Raw genomic sequence first — 19499 nt, 5'->3', positions numbered from 1 at the left:
AAAAAACCTGTCCTTACCATTAATAGCAATTTGACCTGTGGTCCGAGGAACCCCAACTAGAGTGACTGGGTAAAGACCAGATTCAGCAGGCAGAGAAAGGGCAGCTGGTAGGGATTCAAAATCTACTCCACTTGTCAGGAGTCCCTATAGCCAAGAACATTTTACTGTTATTAGGGTTATTGACACTCATGCATATTACATTACCAATAGACTATACCAGGGGTAGGCAATTCCGGTCCTCGAGAGCTGGAGCCAGGTCAGGTTTTCAGGATATCCACAATGAATATGTATGAGATGGATTTGCATGCGCTACCTCCTTGAGATGCAAATCTATCATATTTATTGTGGATATTGTGCCTACCCCTGGACTACACGCTTGTTACCACACTGCATGATCAAGCTGTTGCTGTTTCACATGATAAAATACAGCTAGAAATAATGATGTCCACTTAGCTTATTTGCCACTAACGGCTCTAGTCATACGTTACAGAGTTCAGGTTTTTTGTGTTTGAGTATACTGCTAATGAAAATCCCCCGTGCTAACTAGTTCTTTCACTTGAGGAATGTAATGTTTTTCACACTGGAGACCCCCATTTAGAATACTGTGTACAATTCTGGAGTCCCCACCTTCAAAAAGATATGACCAGGATGGAGTCAGCACAGAGGAAGACTACTAAAATGGTTGATGGTCTACATCAGGGATGTCCAACCAGCAGCCCAAGGGCCGCATGCAGCCCCGTGAAGTATTTTGTGCAGCCCCGGTCGAGGGCGATGCAGTGTTTTCCTCTGCTGCCCCCGAGTGTTTACCGTCTTGCCGACTCCCTCCTGTGTCTTACTGCAGCGTTTGCACATTTGTGCGGCCCCAGAAACATTTTTTTCGACCAATGCGGCTCAGTGAAGCCAAAAGGTTGGACACCCCTAGTCTACATCATAAGGTATATGGGGACAGATTTAAAGATCTCAATATGTTTCAAGTTTCAAGTTTATTATGGATTTGATTAATCACTTATTCAAAATTCTAAGCGATGTATTCTTTTGAGGAAAGGCAAGAGAGAGGAGATATTGCAGAGATGTTTAAATACCTATAAGGCATAAATACGCATGAGGCAAGTCTCTTTCAATTGAAAGGAAACTCCAGAGTAAGAGGGAATGGAATGAAACTAAGAGGTGATAGGTTGAGGACTAATCTAAAGAAACAGCACTGTTACTTACCATAACAGGTGTTATCCGGGGACAGCAGGCAGATATTCTCACAGATGGGTGACATCATTCACAGAGCCTGGCACGGACAGTGCAAAAGAGTACTATCAGTTTAAGCCAGTGGTCTCAAACTTGCGGCCCGGGGGCCACATGCGGCTCGCCAGGTACTATTTTGAGGCCCTCGGTATGTTTATCATAATCACAAAAGTAAAATAAAACAGTTTCTTGAACATATGTTTCTTTAGCTATAAATTACAATATTATTATTAAGACTTAGCCAAAAGGAAAGATTTATAAATTATAAAGAGTTTTACCTCTTGCAAAATTGTCATTTCTTTAATAAGACATTAACTATTTTTTCTGAGGCCTTCCAAGTATCTACAAATCCAAAATGCGGCCCTGCAAAGGGTTTGAGTTTGAGACCACTGGTTTAAGCTTTAGAAAGCTTTGAGACTGCCCGCACACCGCATATGCAAATTCTTTCCCACCCAACGCCGGCTCGCAAGGTCATCAGTTCTATGCCCAAGTGAAGAAGCCAACTAGGGGAGGTAGGTGGGATGTGAGAATATTTGCCTGCTGTCCCCGAATTACACCTGTTACAGTAACTATGTGCTTTATCCTTGGACAAGTAGGAAACATATTCTCACAGAAGGGACTCCCTAGCTTAACTAAAAGGGATGGAGGGAGATTTGGCCTCCAAGGAAAAAGAAATGTTTAGTGCTATACCTCAAATTGTCTGATATGAGTTGGCAAAGAGTAAGGAAAGGAAATTAGATCGAATAATGCTACTCCTTGGATTTTGGCCAGGTGCTAGTGACCTGGATTGGCCACCGTGAGAACGGGCTACTGGGCTTGATGGACCATTGGTCTGACCCAGTAAGGCTATTCTTATGTTCTTATGACTAATAAGAGGTATACAAGCATCCTTGGCAAGAGGAAAGATAAGGACTCAACTAACCCAATGTATATGGAGTCTGTGAAATAGAAGCCAACCTCAGTGCGGCAGGCGAATCCAAGGATAGGAGAGGGAGACGGCTAAAAAGTAGGAAGAAACAGTAGATTGGATACTGCAAAGAGGCACTTATAAGAGTAACTAGATCCAAAACTAATTGAAGTCATTTGTGCCCAAGGTCTACTACACAGGTGGGAAACAAAAGGGAAAAAAGGCAAAGCAATGAAACATGGTTTCCGTTGATAGAATAATGTTGTAGGAAGAAACGGGAAAGAAAACATGGGAAGGAGAGAAACTCCATAACTATGGATGGGAGAATGTATAAATAAGTTGGAAAGGAAGAGTAACTGGGGGTAAGGCCACATGTCACCAGTACTCCCTCTGAGGGCTGTCTAAGAGCTCTGGTATGTCTTGTAAAGTGAATAGAGCCAGTGAATATTAAGAGTGACAGGAAAGAAGAGGAGAAGTAGTACTTCTCAAGATATCTGCTGGAAAAATGGAGACCAACAAAAGCTGGAGCAATTGGAGATAGGAGATTACTGAAGAAATAGTAAACTAATAAAGTAAAAAAAGGAACCTCACAGAGAGAAATATGCAAATTTATGTGAAGTATCCAGTCTCAGGCCCTACTGATATACTGAGTTAGAGTACTGAGCTCAGAATCCAGAGGACTGAGCAAGAGAAATAGGACCGTTGCCTAGTTTAGCAAAAAAAAAAAAAAAAAAAATGGTAGGAAAGGCACAAAAAAGAAAGCAATCATGAACTTAGATGCGATTGGTGGAGAAATAGCGCAAGAGGAAACCGTACACGATGGAAGCTAACTCTGGAATGCTCAGATGGCTTCTAGTACTAGATAAGAGAGTATGTTCATTTGAGTAAAAGTTGCTTCTTAGAAACAAGATTAGGGCCACCAAAGAAATGCAAGAATGATGGTGGCTAGGCAGCAGTAGAATGTAATAAACAACCATGAAACTAGAGTGTGACATGGATGGTGAAGAGAGAATCTGAGTTAATACGAATTGGAGGAAGCAGATTGGTATGAATTTCCCAAAAATAGAAGATGTAAAGATTGGCAATGGAACAGAATGTCCAGTAGCCCAGTGGGAAAGAAGTGGAAACTTGTTGACAAAAGCATTCTGTATGTCTTGTAGCAGTAAGAAAATAAAATAGTACGCACAACAAAATTGAACAGAGCAGTCATTGGAGTTAAAAAACAAAACAAAACAGGTGTGAATAGTATTTACTGCATGCATGTAGGCACACATAGAAAAGAATGAAGTGGTATGAAAAAAGTGGTATCCATAAATGGGTAGGCCGAGGTCTGTAAGAGGGCTAGAAATCACAAACCTAGACATCCCCAACCCTATATGTCATGTCTGTCTGTCCAAGTTCAATTGTAAGCTCTTCTGAGTCTATTAAATGTCAAAATGTAGAGTGCTATATAAGTGATAAATAGTAGTAGTGGTAGGCCTGTAAAGGCATAAAATCATCATTAATAGGATATATGTTAGTAGCACTTATCTTAATGTTTCCTTCTGACAGTACAAAATCACTGCAGTCGCAGTTTAAGCTTTAACGCGGTATCAAGCCAGGCAAGGCACACGGCAGGAACCCATAGACTGGCAGTGCACTAAATCTTTGAATATTCTAGAGCTGGAAGCCCCAGAGGAATGTATGGAGATGGTAGCATTGAAATGCCTGGAACTGAGCCCTGGAACCAATGGACATAATCCCCTGATGCAGCCGTAGGGCGAAACAGGGCCTGTCGGGATATTTCTATATATAAAAAAAGAGTGAGCTGAAATTCTCCAAGAGCAGTGGATTGATACCGCGTTAAAGCTTAAACTGCGACTGCAGTGATTTTGCACTGTCAGAAGGAAACATTAAGATAAGTGCTTACTTTTTCATAACATCTTTTATAATAGTAAAAATTTAAAAAGTTAAAAAATTAAAAAGAAAATAATATAAATGGTGAAAGTGTAACGGTAGAACATAAGACCAAGGATGTATTTCTCTATGACAGTATCAGTATTGTCATAGATAGTTTCGCAGGATTTTTCCTGAGAAACATTGAGGTCTTTACCGTTTTCACAAATTGAACAGTTTATGGCACTTGGTTTCTGACAGTATAAGTTTATGAATATCAACTTGGTGTGGTTATAAATAAAAATACATTTGCCACCCCGACAGAGCTACGTCTTAATAAGAACCATTCCTTTTATTACCATTCTCAGACTGCAACCATAATTTTCTCAGCAAAGTCTCTTTACCTTCAACAATAGCCTTAAATAACAGTGATATACGCGTACTTATGGTCAACTCTACTTCCAGATTTTTAGGAGTTATACTGGATGTCTTGTTAACCTTCAAACCCCAAGTAAATAATGTAGTTAAACTTTTTTTCAATGAAAATTAAAATTCATCTGCTCTTTTCTTGTCATGAAAATCACTTTGAACTCTTTTTAATCATTAGGACAGGACGGTCGCTGATATATTAACTTCTGTTCGATTGTATCTATGTTTTCAGGCCATGTTTAGTCACAGCATTATGTGGAGCAAAATATTTTGTGGGCAGAACACAATTAAAACCATACTCTTCAAAAAACACGTTAAACCTATCCAGCACAACAATCCTAACCCAAAATCCAACACTCTATAAACCCTTAGTACTCTCTAATTTTTCTAGTTACCAAACATTATCTAAAACCCATAATTCTCCCTTAAAATTTTATCTCATCGTTTAATCTATTACTTCAAGTTGAAATGTAATTCTTGTTTTAGTTTGGATGTAATCCACCTTGAACCGCAAGGTAATGGCGGAATAGAAATCACTAATGTAATGTAATGTAATTATTTTCAAAGTCTGCCCATGCCATGCCTAGGTGTATTCAGATCTGCTCAGCTAATGTAATTGGACATACAAGAATAGTTTTAAAAGTTTGTAGCATAGTCTCCACTGAGGGCTATACTCTAAGCATTTTAGCGCAGATTTAGCGCACGCTAACCGCTATCGAATTTCCAGTTTTTTCGTATCATAGGAAAAATAGCTTATGAAAAAAAACTGGAAACTCGCTTGATTTAGTGTATAGCCCTCAGTGGAGACTACATTGTTTAACTTGTCTTTTTTTTTACCAAACTTTTCAAACCACCTTCATACATAGGCTGTATTTTTTCCAGTTCAATAAGTTTTTATTGAAGTTTTTGTAACAAAATAAACAGAACTATACAAAAACATTGAAGCTGCCATATAAATGCATCAATAACAAATCTGACAACAAATGTTATAATTGGAATATTATGTGAGTATAATAACTCAAAAGCATCAAGTGACTCTGAGATGATGAAGAAAGTAATAAGGGAAGAGGAAGAACATTGGGCAATATGTATGCAAATCTTATCAAAAACTATGATGTAATAAACCCAATGACATATTGGAAAAAAAAGAAAGAATAAGGTTCACTTGGATATCAAGATCAGCAGATACTTGTGTATATTCAAACAGAATTATGATATGTTTGTACTGTGGTGTCCGTGGGAATGTAGCGTTTGTTTATTCCGATCTACGAAATTCAGTTGTTGAGACGATATGGAGAATGAGAATAAAGCAGTAGGGGTGTCCACATCTTGTCGAATCTTCGTATAGCACGAGATCTTTCCGCTGCAATGCGTTCATATTTGGCTACCAGGCAGACTGTATTCCACCAAGTATGGTAGTCGGCTGCAGCCAGATTCTTCCAGATACATAGGCTGTATTTGACCTGATAATGGGCCTTATTAAGGCAATTCTTGGAAGTGGAGAGCATTTCAGTGTGCTAATGCAAAGGGCATGAAGATATTCGCAATAAGATATTTGGTTTCTTGTACTTGCCCTCTCTTTTACGAATGCATAGCGCGGTTATTAGCAGCAACAGCAGTGGCCATAACTGCTCCAACGCTCATAGAGTTCCAATGAGCGTCAGAGCAGTTACCGACACTGCGTGTTTGTAAAGGAGGGGGTTAATTACTTTTTGAATATTTCTGTAATTGTTCTTTTATGTTGAAATTATAGGTTATGCTGGGAAAACCAGTGAAATAAAATTCTACTGTAATGCATTTTGAACTGTATTTTTAGATAGTACGAGTAGAATGCAGAATAAAAATAGTTTTAAAAAATGCAAAACGTGCAATGCTTTGAAGATTTTTATAAGGTACTGTATATGATTTCACAGTGCTGCCAATTTGCATATGATTCAAAGATATTTTAATTAGTATTCATTTGGCATAATACGTTTTTATTGCATTCACACTCTAGGTTAACATGTTTCTATGGAAATTGTAATCTAAATTTACATAATATGGATATAAAAAGAGCTCTCAGGCTTTTCACTCTAAATATAGTTTAGAATAATTATCTACCATATGGCTGAAAAAATACATATTTCAGTTTGGAATATTGTAATGTAATGAAACAGCGTCCCCAATTTATTGATTGGGATTTATTATCTGCCCCTGCCTAAGGCAATGTACAGCAGTGTGATGAGGATGGAAGTAAAAATCTTACTGGAATTTAAAAAATGCATGAGACAGGCTAAGAGAACCCTTAGTGGTTTGAAAGCAAAAGAAATGTCAGAGAGAGAGGAAAAAAAAAGAATTAGGTTCTTACCTTGCTAATATTTGGAAAGATGGAATGGTGAATATATTTACATTGGTGTGATATAAAGGCCTCCTTCACAGAAGGAAGATGTGGACAGAGATTTAATAGTAGACATTCAGAATATATCTAAAAAAAGGGGAAGTTTTACTAATGGGTGATTTTAACACTCCAGATGTTGACTGGGGTATCCCTGTTGCAGGGTCTTCTAGAAGTAAGGAGATCCTGGATTCTTTACCAGGAGAACTGTTCCAGCAGTTGGTAATGGAACCGTCGTGGACTTACAAACGGGGAAAGTGTTTCTGATGTTACAATGGGTGGTCACCTGGCATCCAGTGATCACTGCATGGTACGGTTTAATATTAAGATGGATATAGAGAGGGCTCATTCAAAAGTAAAGGTTCTAGACTTTAATAAAACTAACTTTGCTCGGATGAGGGATTATGTAAAAGATTGTTGTCTGGATGGGAACGTCTGGAAGGAGTGGAAATGCGGTGGGCAAAACTGAAAGGAGCAATTGTAAGGACGACAAACCTTTTTGTGAGGCAAGTAAGAGGAAAAGAAGGCCACTTTGTTTCTCAAAAGTAGTAGCTGAGAAGGTAAGGAAGGAGAAATTAGGTTCTTACCTGCTAATTTACTTTCTTTTAGCTTCTCCAGACCAGTAGAGGTTAACTTTACGAATGGGTATATATCTAATCATGACCAGCAGGTGGAGACTGAAAACAAAACTTTGGGACAGTATATACTATCCTCCCTTCTCTATTTCCCTCAGTCTGCCGAATAGCCAAGCAGAACCAAGAACTGGAAAACAGGAAGAAAACAATACTCCGAACAGGAGTAACAAATAACATACCCAAATGCTGTTGGAAAATGCAGAGGAGAAATACCCGAAGGAAAATGTCCCCACAGCTCGCCAGCTAAGCCAGCCGAGCCACAGCCGCTGTTCTTTAATTCTCCCCGGCCCTAGAAAAATACTAGAACCCGCAGCAAAAAACAAAAACTGCCCGCGAAAACAGCCCCAACAACAACAACAACAACAGACAGGGTGGGGACCTCTACTGGTCTGGAGAAGCTAAAAGAAAGTAAATTAGCAGGTAAGAACCTAATTTCTCCTTCTTTAGCACTCTCCAGACCAGTAGAGGTTAACTTTACAAATGGGACGTACCAAAGCAGTCCCTCTCACGGGCGGGACCCCCGAAGGGCCGATACCAGAACACGCTCACCGAACACCGCGTCCCGACGCGCCTGAACATCTACCCGATAATGTCTAACAAAAGAATACAAGGAGGACCAAACCGCAGCCTTACAAATATCCACCGGAGGCACGAGCGACGACTCAGCCCAAGAAGCCGCCTGACCCCGAGTGGAATGAGCCTTGAGAAACTCCGGAACAGGCTGCTGTTTCAGAAGATAAGCGGAAGCAATCGTCTCCTTGATCCAGCGCGCAATAGTAGCCTTAGAAGCGCCAGCTCCCCGACGAGGACCAGCCAGGAGGACAAAGAGATGATCGGACTTCCGGAATTCCTGGGTCCGCTGCACATCAGAGCGAAGGACCCGACCGACATCCAACTTGCGCAGCTGCCGTTGCTCAGAAGAGCCCTCCCGACCACCCAAGACCGGGAGAACCACCGATTGATTGACATGAAAAGGAGAAACAACCTTCGGCAGAAAGGAAGGAACAGGCCGCAAGACGACCCGCTCCCTAGACAACTCCAAGAAGGGAGCCCTACAAGAGAAAGCCTGCAGCTCAGAAATACTCCTAGCAGAAGTAATGGCCACCAAAAAGACCGCCTTCAAAGTAAGGTCCTTCAAAGAACAGTCGTCCAAGGGCTCGAAAGGCGGGCGCACCAAAACAGAGAGAACCAGATTAAGATCCCAAGAGGGAACCGAGGGCCGTAGGGGAGGCCTAAGCAACTTGGCCGCCCGCAGAAAACCGAATCACATCAGGAAGAGCCGATAAACGCTGACCTGACACCAACCCTCGAAAGGTCGACAGGGCCGCAAGATGAACCCGGAGAGAAGACCAAGCCAGGCCTCTATCCAGGCCATCCTGCAAGAACTCTAGAATGTTAGGCAGAGAAGCGCGAAAAGAGGTCACTCCCCGCACCCGACACCATTCCTCAAAGAGACGCCAAACCCGCACATAAGCCCGAGAGGTAGAAAGCCTCCGGGACCCCAACAGTGTAGCGATCACCTTGTCTGAATATCCCTTCTTGCTAAGGCGACCCCTTTCAAGAGCCACGCCGTAAGACAGAAGAGAGACGGGTCGAACAAGGGAATGGGACCCTGCATCAGAAGGTCGTCCGAGAGAGGCAGAGGAAGAGGAACCGCCACCAGGTGTCTCACCAGATCCGCATACCACGGACGTCGAGGCCAATCCGGAGCCACCAGCACCACCAAACCCGGATGGTGAACAATGCGAAGAAGCACTCTGCCCACCAGCGGCTAAGGAGGGAACACATACAACAGCCCCTCCGTTGGCCACGGCTGGACCAGAGCATCCAGACCCTCGGCCAGCCCTTCCCTGCGACGACTGAAGAAGCGGGGCACTTTGGCGTTGCCACTCGTGGCCATCAGGTCCATCAGGGGCTGCCCCCAATCTTGCACTATCAACCGAAACGCTCCGGCGCCGAGAAACCACTCTCCTGGATCCAGGAAGTGACGACTGAGGAAGTCTGCCTGAACATTTTCTACCCCGGCTATATGAGAAGCCGAGAGGTCCAGAAGATGGGACTCCGCCCAAACCATGAGCCGAGCCGCCTCCTGCGCCACAGGAGTGCTCTTGGTGCCCCCCTGACGATTGACATAAGCCACCGCCGTGGCATTGTCCGACAGGACTCTGACCGACTTGCCCAGCAAAAGGGAGTGGAAAGCTAACAGCGCCAGCCTGACCGCTCTGGTCTCCAACTCGTTGATCGACCAGGAGGCCTCCTCCGCGGACCAGGTGCCCCGAGCTGAGTGGCCCATAAACTGAGCCCCCCAACCGAGGAGACTCGCATCCGTAAGGAGCACCGTCCACTGCGGGAGATCCAGACCCACCCCCTGAACCAGGTGAGGGGTCCGGAGCCACCAGCGCAGACTGCAGCGCGCCAAGCCTCGCAGGGGAACCGGAACATCCAAATCTTGCCTCCGGGGAGACCACCTCCGGAGCAGAGCATACTGAAGAGGACGCATGTGGGCCCGCGCCCACCTCACCACGTCCAGGGACGCCGCCATTGACCCCAGGACTTGGAGGAAATCTCGCGCCCGAGGACCCCGGGACGCCAAAAGCAGGCGAATCTGAGATTGCAATTTGCTCACCCGGGCCTCTGGAAGGAAGACCTTCCCCAAGGAGATGTCGAACATAACCCCAAGGCACTCCAGACGCTGAGCCGGGACCAACCGACTCTTGGAAAGGTTGACCACCCAGCCCAGCGACCGGAGAAACTCCACCACCCGAGCCGTAACCCGGGAGCTCTCCTGCAACGACTTTGCCCGAATCAACCAGTCGTCCAGGTAGGGGAGAACCAGGATGCCCACCGACCGCAAGGCTGCCGCGACGACCACCATTACCGTGGTGAACGTCCGAGGAGCCGTGGCCAGACCAAAGGGAAGCGCACAGAACTGAAAGTGCCGCCCCAAGATCGCAAAGCGAAGGAAGTGCTGATGAGAGGCCCGAATTGGAACCTGCAAGTAGGCCTCCGTCAGATCGAGAGACATCCAGGATGGGCCGAAAGGTCCCCTCCTTTATGGCCACCACAAAGTAAATGGAGTACCTGCCGGTGCCCCACTCCGTAGGGGACACCGGCACCACTGCCTCGAGATCTAGCAAACGCTGAAGGGTCTGACGAAAAGCCTGCGTCTTCCATGGAGTCTGACATGGAGAAGCGAGGAAAAGGTCCGGCAGAGAGCGGGTAAACTCCAGAGCGTAACCGTCCCGCACCACCTCAAGGACCCACTGATCGGACGCGATCTCGGCCCATTTGGGGAAAAATTTGCGCAGCCGGGCCCCCACCGGAACCAAAGGGGGCGCCGGCAAGGAGTCATTGCGCAGGACGGGAAGCGGGGGAACCGGCGGAGGGATTCCCTGCCCCCCGACGGGCCCCCCGAAAGGGCTGCATGCGCTGGAAGAACCGACCCCGGGAAAAACCCTGAGCCGGGAAAGAAGCAGCCCCACGCCCCGGGCGATACTTGCGAAATTCCCGCAAACGCCCCCGGGCAGCCCCACACCTAGACGCAGGGCGGGCACGGTCCTCAGGCAGACGGGGCACCTTCGAGTCCGTCAGAGTCTGAATCAACTCATCTAATTCCTCTCCAAACAAAAAGACCCCCTAAAGGGAACTTTAGTAAACTTAGCTTTGGACGCAGAATCCGCCGCCCAAGCGCGCAGCCACAAAATACGCCGCGCGGCCATGCCATAGACTTAGCCGAAATCCGCACCAAGTCATAAAGAGCATCTGAGAGGAACGAGGCAGCCATCGCAATCTTCGCTACCTCCTGATCCACTAGAGACCAGTCATCAGACTCCCGATCCAGGACACGCTCAGCCCACCGAAACACGGCGCGAGCGACTAGCTCCCCACAAACAGCCGCCTGGACCCCAAAGGCAGAGACATCAAAATCATACTTAAGAAGAGTCTCTAACGCACGCGCCTCCGAGACCCTAAGAGCAGAACCGTCCATAACAGGCACGGTATGCCGCTTAGGAAGTGCCGAGACCACCGCGTTCCCCATTGGCGAAATTAAGGTAGCCCTACCTCCCTCCGGGACGGGATACCCAAGAGCCAAGGCGCACACCAAACGAAACTGCGCCCATAGGCCACTGCGCCAACACAAAATCCCGCAAATCCTGACGCACAGGAAAAGAGCGGGAACCAGGACAGACCCCCTGAAGCAGAGGGGCCCCCATACGCGGGGTCTCCGGCGGCGCCACTGCAAAAATGCAGCACCAAGGAGACCTGCTACACAGGTCTAAAAGCTCATCCCTCTGAATAAAAAAGCGCACCACGGACGCATCTGCTCTGGAAGACGGGAAACCCGCCGCCCCGCTGCCAACAGGCGTCCCCTCTAGAGGATCCTGGAAGCCCGCCAAAGCAGCCAGGTCCTCAACCAGGCCAACACGCTCCTCCGCCCACCAATTCGCAATCCAAGCCCCCCCGCGGGCGCTTGGATGAGGGAGGAGGAAGAGGGGACGCCAAACGAAAAGAGGGAGGCAAAGCCATAGGGGGCGCGGAGGGAAACCCCCCCCGAAACCCCCCAGGCGCACGTGGGACCCCCAAAAGTCCGCACAAAGAAAGAAAATAAATTGGGGGCAAAAAACCCCTGGGGGTCCCCAGGGACTCCCTGCCCCAGCAGGGGTCCATGCTGAAACCTGCCCCTGTGTTCGCCATACAGGGGGAAGGTCACCTGAGGTTGCAGACAAAATGGAGGGGCCAGACAAAGAAAATGGCGAAGTTCCCGCCAAAAATGCTCCCTCCATGGCCTGTAGCGGCTGAGAAGACTGAACAGTCCCAGCCGCTAAGACAGGCAAGTCGGCATCAGCTGTCAAAAAATCAGCTGAGAGGGAATCCTTCGGGGAATCCCTCCGTGGGCGGTTGTGGAAGACCGGGCTTCCCCACTGCTCCAAGCCGACTCGCGAGGCACCATCGGCGGGGAGCTCTGGGCGCCTGCAGCCGCTGCCGACGGAGCTCCACCACCTCACCGACCCAAACCGCCGAGTTCAGGCCGGCCGCGAGTGCCTCGCGGCTGGACTAAAATTGTGGCCTACTCCCCCGGAGAAGGGCACAATTGCTCCAGACGCGACCTAGCTATAAAAAAGTGCTGGTTACATGAAAAAATACAGTAAAATACAGTTTTCTTAAAGGGAAACAACCCTTCAGACCAGCACTACCTCAGGATTTATTTTTTTTTTTTTTTTTTTTTTACAGAACAGACTCCACAGGCTCTCGAAGCAATATGCCTTGCTTGACTTAGGGGGCAAGGCTTACTGCTGAGGCTCCTCTAAAAAAATGTGGGGAGGTGGAGGAAGTGGGGGGAGGGACCCCGCTCGTGACCCGCCGGGTTTGACACCCCCGAGGTCGGACGGACCCCCAAACAGGGCCCGACCAAGCTCCGTCCGGCCAAAAACAGGGACAATAAACCCCTAAACAAATTCCAACAGCCCTACCAAGAGAGATGGGTACAGATCACTCAACACCTGCTGGAGACTGAAAGAAGACTGAGGGAAATAGAGAAGGGAGGATAGTATATACTGTCCCAAAGTTTTGTTTTCAGTCTCCACCTGCTGGTCATGATTAGATATATACCCATTCGTAAAGTTAACCTCTACTGGTCTGGAGAGTGCTAAAGAATAAGAGGTTAGCTTTCATAAACTACAAAAGATCGCAGAAAGAGGAAGAGAGGCAAACATATCTGGAAAAGTTAAGAGAAGCTGGTCATGTAATCAGGAAAGCAAAGATGCAAATGGAAGAAAAAATAGCTGACACGGTAAAATAGGGAGACAAGACATTTGTTAGATATATTAGTGATTGGAAGAAGTGCAAAAGTGACACTGTGAGACTCAAAGAAGAAGGGGAGAAATATGTAGAAGATGATAAAAGAACAGGCCGAATTGATTAACAAATATTTATGTTCTGTGTTCACAGCTGAAGCGCCGGGAGTGGGACCGCAGAAGAGAAACACAAATAGGGATGGACGAGTCGTAGACCCTGATTGATTTTCAAAGGGTTATGCTCATGAGGAGCTAGCTAAATTAAAGATAGACAAAGCAATGGGGCCGGATGGTGTACATCCAAGGGTGCTGAATGTACTTAGGTCTGGTGGCTCAATGACTGACTTTTTCAATGCTTTTCTAGAGCAGGGAGTGGTACCAGAGGACTAGAGAAGGGTAGATGTGGTCCCTCTACACAAAAGTGGAAGTAAGGAAGAAGTAGGGAATTACAGGCCGGTAAGTCTGACTTCTGTGGTAAGCAAATTAATGGAAACGCTTTTAAAACAGAGAATGGTGAAGTTTCTGGAAGCCTATGGATTACAGGACCGGAGGCAACATGGATTCTCTAGAGGTAAGTCTTGTCAGACACATCTGATCAATTTCTTTGACTGGGAGACCAGAGAATTAGATAAAGGGAGTGTGTTAGACGTGGTGTATTTAGATTTTAGTAAAAACTCTGCACAGTTGAGAAATCCTCAACTGTGCAGAGTTTTGCCAAGAGTTGTTTTTAGCCTCTGATCCACGAGTCTCTGTACCAATCACTGAGCAGTGCAGGACTAGGCAGGAGGCACAAACGTCGTGCTACTGTGTCACGCCGCTCTGCTACCAAAGCCAGCCGTCCAGCAGGAAAGCGCGCTGGACCACCGCAACTTTAAAAAGGTACTGGGGGGAGAGGAAGGTGTACCTTTTTGGGGGGTGGAAAAAGTACGTCTTATGGAGGGAAAAATACGGTTTGTGCTATTTCCACATTCTAATTCTCAAAAAAAGAGCAGGAACAGGGAATAGATTCCAAATTTTCTAGCTGCAGAGAGAGAAACAGTTACGACAGAGGAAAGGTTCTCTGCTCAATGAAGAAAGGAACGATGTGGAGCCATGAAACAAGTTATTCTACATATTCACCCCAAGTTCAGCACACTTGGCACATTGTGTCTCACATTTCTGCAACTCTTCCAAAAAATACTCTGATGTCTGGTTGCTGAAAATTTGCTCCAATGCTGCAGTCACCTCCAAATCACTTGAAAATTGTCGCCCTTTCATACTCTTTTTAAGGTTTGGAAACAGAAACTAGTCAGATCTGGTGAGTAGGGTGAATGGTCTATGCACTGAAACCTCAACTGTGTCAAAATATCCATCGTTTTGCCAGCCTTCTGAGCAGGTACATTGTCTTGCAAAAAGAGAACTCCTTTCCACAGCTTCTCTCTCCTTTTTCCTTTCAATGCCTCCTTTAATTGGCACAGCAAGTTACAGTAGTATTCTGCATTAAGTGCTTGGCATTAACTTATTTGACGAACAAAAATTCTCACTTGAAATATCTAAAAAAAGACTCTTTTTCTTTTACATATTTAAATGCATAATATAAAAATTAGTGAAAAGCTCAGACCCAACAACCAAACTCTACTGAGAAAACACGGAGCCAGTTGTTAAAGAGACCATCACAGCTGATCACTATCTCATTCCACCGCACACAAGCTTCTCTTTAAAAAAGCTAAACAGCCAGTGTACCGTACTTATCTGTAGCGATGGAGTTGCTGGGAACCATTCTTTTTATTTTATGTGTAAATCTTTTTATTGAGCAATGACAACAGCAGGTATAACCATAGCAGAAAACAAGGTTTACAATAACAACCAACTACCGCGGAGGACTGGACTTGGATGTCCTCCACGATCCAGATCAATATCCCAACCCCCCCAGACAGAACCCCACCCTCCCCCCTTCGTTCTTTTTATTTTTAGAGTATTATTTCATTAGAGCATTTGTTTATTGTAGTGTCCCCTCCTGAAGAAGTTCCAATTCGTGAAACTTGAGTTGGGAGGGGGGGTTCGAGGGAAATTTTGAGACAGCAGCTATTTTCGTTTCTTTTTGTTCATCAGACCGGAGCAGTTTTGGGACGGTTTCCAGCAACTCCACCGCTACAGATAAGTACACACTGGTTTTTCAGCTTTTTAAAGAGAAGCTTGTGTGCGGTGGAATGAGATAGTGATAGCTGTGATGGTCTCTTTTTTTTTTTAAGTTCAATGAGTTTTTATTAAGGTTTTACAACAAAACAGAAAATAATACAGATGTGTAACATCAAAACATTGCATTAAGACGTATATTGAATCATAGCAGATCTGTAATGTAATGCCCCAAACCAGGGGAACAATAATACAAAGGATTAGTATTTCCAGGAAGAGGGAAAAAGAAAAAGGGAGGAAAGAACAGATCAGGATATCTTGTACTTAAACACTGATGTAAAGTCTGTACACAATCAAATGATAAACATGTACCAACATAATAATCAATAACATTAAGATAATGAGGCATAGAGGAATTATGATTTCGATTATAATGTCAAATATAGTCAAAGGGCATAATAATGTAAGAGTTTCATGAATAATAAGGGTTAATCTGGAGAATTAAATGGTAAATCAGCATATTGTAGTAAGGGGCCCCAAAGCCTGTTAAACTTATGCATCAAGCCTAATCTTTCCGCAGCAATTTTCTCGTATTTGACTGTCAGGCAAGTAGTGTTCCACCAGATATCATAGGACACTCTTTCAAGGTTTTTCCAATTAGAAAGGATGGTCTTGATCGCAATCAAAAGGAGTAGATGAATAAGGCAATCCTCATCTTTGTGAAAAAAGACATGAGATTTGACACTTCCTAGGATTATAGAATTGTATGAGAGAGGAAGGGACGTTTGAAGCAATTTGTTAATATCAGATATGACACTGGCCCAGAACTGTTGTAGCAACGGACAATCGAATAGCATGTGTTTAAGTGTACCCGGAGAGGATGGTCTCTTTAACAACTGGCTCCATGTTTTCTCACTAGAGTTTGGTTGTTGGGACTGAGCTTTTCGCATTCACTAATTTTTATATTATGCATTTAAATATTTAAAAGAAAAAGAGTCTTTTTAGATATTTCAAGTGATGAATTTTTGTTGATTTATGACTTTGATCACTTAATTATAATAGGGTTTCTCCTCAGTTGTTAGTAATTAACTTATTTGAAACAGAATAAAAAAGAAACATTTATCTCCAATTAATAAAGTCATTCAATTCTTAAGAAAAAAAAATTATAATACCAGATGTTAGGAGAAAAAATTGGATCCAAAAATCCAGACCTACCATGTTTTCCACTCTGAGCTCAAAAGGCATGGGATTGTAAACCATCAACTGAACTTCACATACGTCTCCTTGAACCCATTGGAAATCTGGTCAAATACAAAAATGTATCAAATTATAAATAACAAAGTTGACAAAACAAAACATTCCTTATTAAATTTTGGTATACTATCATCTTGAAATGCTTTGATCTTTCTTAAAGTACTTTTAATGCACTTAACTGTTTGCACAAGCTTAGAAATTAATTTTTGTAATTAGGGATTTATGACAACATAAGAACAGCCATACTATCACAGGACAATTTAATCTAATCTTCAGTTTATATACCAGGTCATCTCTCGTCGGAGCTCGACTCGGTTTACAAGAAGTCAAGAGTATAATACACAGAAAATAAGGAGAAATAAAAGATAATAAAAATTAGTTTAGTCTATCATAGAAGGAAATCTTGCAATGTTAACAATTAGTAGGTTTGGCAGATAAGCTAATTAGATATTGTGAGAATAGCATGATTTTTAAGGTTTTCCGAAATAATGGTCCATCTAGCTCAGTAACTGCTTCCAGCAGTAACCAGTCCAGGTCATAAGTACCTGGTATAATCCCAAATAGTGCAAAGATTCCATGCTAGCATTTCCACCGATAGCAGTGGCTTTCTCCATTGATATCTCAACAGCAGATTATAGACAACAAAAGTCAAAAACAGGGTAAGGGGATAAATTTTGATATACCACCTCTCCGTAGTTACAAGCAAGTGGTTTACATATTACATAAAGATACTTATTTTGTACCTGGGCAATGGAAATTTAAGTGACTTGACCTAAGTCACAAAGAACTACAGTGGGAATTGAACCTGTTCCCCTGGTTTTCAGGCCACTATATTAACCATTAAATGTCTCCTCCACTAGTAAACAAGATGGCTTTAACAATTCCCTTTCTTGAAGTCATATGGCAAATATTAATGTTGCAAGCATCCTCTGGCTTTCTGCATTTTATGACCTAAACCAAGATTTGATATTTGGCCTTTTATTTACTTTCATTATTATATTTCACAAAGATGTATAATACAATATAATACAATTTTTATTTATATACCAGTACCTCCATGAAGTTCACGGCGGTTTACACGAATAATTATGAAAATACAAATGATTAAATAGTATTACAATATTTAGGAATTATTAATAATAAATTTGTGAAATAGCTAATCTACATGTGCTAAATGAACACAAACTTACCTTAGAGAGCTTTTGGAAGAATTCCTTTGCTCAGTGCCTAATATCTGGGTGTGCAGGAAGAAATGTAGTTTGAGCATTTGTACTGCTCATGACCATGTACTGAAAGGTCAACGGTTGTTGCAGTTCCAGCTACAATTCTGGAAGCACAACTATGATAACGTGAAGCACAGTAGCTGATTTGAGAAGCCACCGCAGCAAGGGATCATCTCCCTGGTCAGAGTGGGACTTTTGCCTCCTGATCTCCAGTCCCTGAAAGGAAACCATAGTCCTCCAGGCAAGAAAATGTGCTCTGGGACAGTAAAGACATTGAATCTGATCTCCAATCCTCCCAGTCCTGATCTGCTTGGTCACTCAGGATGACGTCGGGTTCCTTAGCAGTGATGAGGTCTCTTGGAGTGGAATCTCTCTCTGGTCCAAGGCCGGCATGCTCGCAGGCAACACAGGGTGTCCCAGACTCGTCAAATAGGCTTTCCACAAGAGATTAACAAAATCTGTGCTAAACGCCTGAAAAGGAGGCCCCATGGCCCCCTGTAGGACCTCAGACTGGCTTCTCTTGGGCTCCGACAGCTTCTACGCACTTGCACTTTGGGGGCTCACTGTTTGGGGGCTAAGGAGGGATTTCTTTGCTGCCATCTAAACCCCCTGCAGTTCTCCAGCCCAAGAGGACTCAGAGGAGGCTAAGTCCGAGGCTCCCGCCCCTCCCTTGAGTGTTCTGTGGAACACAGTACACACATGCTCCTCTGCTGACCATCTAGCACAAAACTGGCATGATATTGGGGTAGAAAAGCCTAAGGAGTCCATCCCAATCGATTTTAATCCAAATCAAGGGGTTTTCAGGTAGATGGAGGCTTTAGAAAAAAAGATTGCTTAAAATCCAAAATGGCTGCCGCCAGCAAATTTGAGCCAAAAAACAACCCATAAGGGCTCCCCTGAAGTTTAAAAAGCTCGGGAAAGGGGTTTTGGAAATGAGAGACCCTACCTCTGGCCCCAGCAATGCTCACAAATCACACCCACATCCCTATTTTCTGCATAGGAAATAATGGGCTATATTCAGTGTGTTGTGCTGGTACTTGCTTTGTCAGCTTTCCTGCAGCCTGACTAATAGGAGAAGGTTTGTTTGTTTTTGATTCAATTTTCTATACCATTTTCCCCAGGGAGTTCAGAATGGTTTACATGAATTTATTCAAGTACTCAAGCATTTTCCCTGACTGCCTCAAATCATTTCCACAATTTATTTATTTATTTAAAACATTTCTATACCGTTTTATTCCAAAACAGTTTACAATAAAGTTGCATACATAAAATATTGAAACAGGTCAGAACAGATAAAAACAAAAGCAGAAAGATTCAATCCTTGCAATAGGTCAAATGCTCAAAGAAATGTATCAGCAAATAATTGTGTTTTCAGCAATTTCCTGAATGAACTCCTATCCCCACATTTCCAAATCTGACCAACAAGGCCATTCAACAGTTTTACTCCTGCACATGAAAATGTCATGGCATTTGTTTCCACATACTAGGGATTGGCCTTTGTCTTCAACAGTGCTGAATTTTCAGAACACAATGATCTTGATGGTTGGTAACCAGACATCAAACTCTTAAAAAATTCAGGAATCATGCCATATCAAAATTGATGACATAGCATAATTGCTTTATATTGGATTCTAAATACAACTGGTAGCCAATGCA

At 44.1% G+C, this 19499-nt stretch overlaps 1 protein-coding gene across 8 annotated transcripts in view; it reads right to left on the bottom strand.

Annotated features, from left to right (window-relative positions):
- Positions 1-19499, bottom strand: part of TRAPPC9 (trafficking protein particle complex 9) — a 1198476-nt gene that overhangs the window by 1014794 nt on the left and 164183 nt on the right. For all 8 annotated transcript variants that reach the window (XM_033933661.1, XM_033933662.1, XM_033933667.1 and 5 more), the window contains 2 exons: positions 16582-16667; positions 18-144 (listed from right to left, as the gene is read on the bottom strand). In XM_033933661.1, the coding sequence (XP_033789552.1) occupies positions 18-144; positions 16582-16667 (213 nt within the window). The remainder of the gene's footprint in view (positions 1-17; positions 145-16581; positions 16668-19499) is intronic.

This window comes from Geotrypetes seraphini, chromosome 2, assembly GCF_902459505.1.
Source record: "Geotrypetes seraphini chromosome 2, aGeoSer1.1, whole genome shotgun sequence".
Taxonomy (NCBI): domain Eukaryota; kingdom Metazoa; phylum Chordata; class Amphibia; order Gymnophiona; family Dermophiidae; genus Geotrypetes; species Geotrypetes seraphini.
The sequence above is the reverse complement of the archived record's forward strand: the minus strand, read 5'-3'. Positions and strand labels throughout refer to the sequence as shown.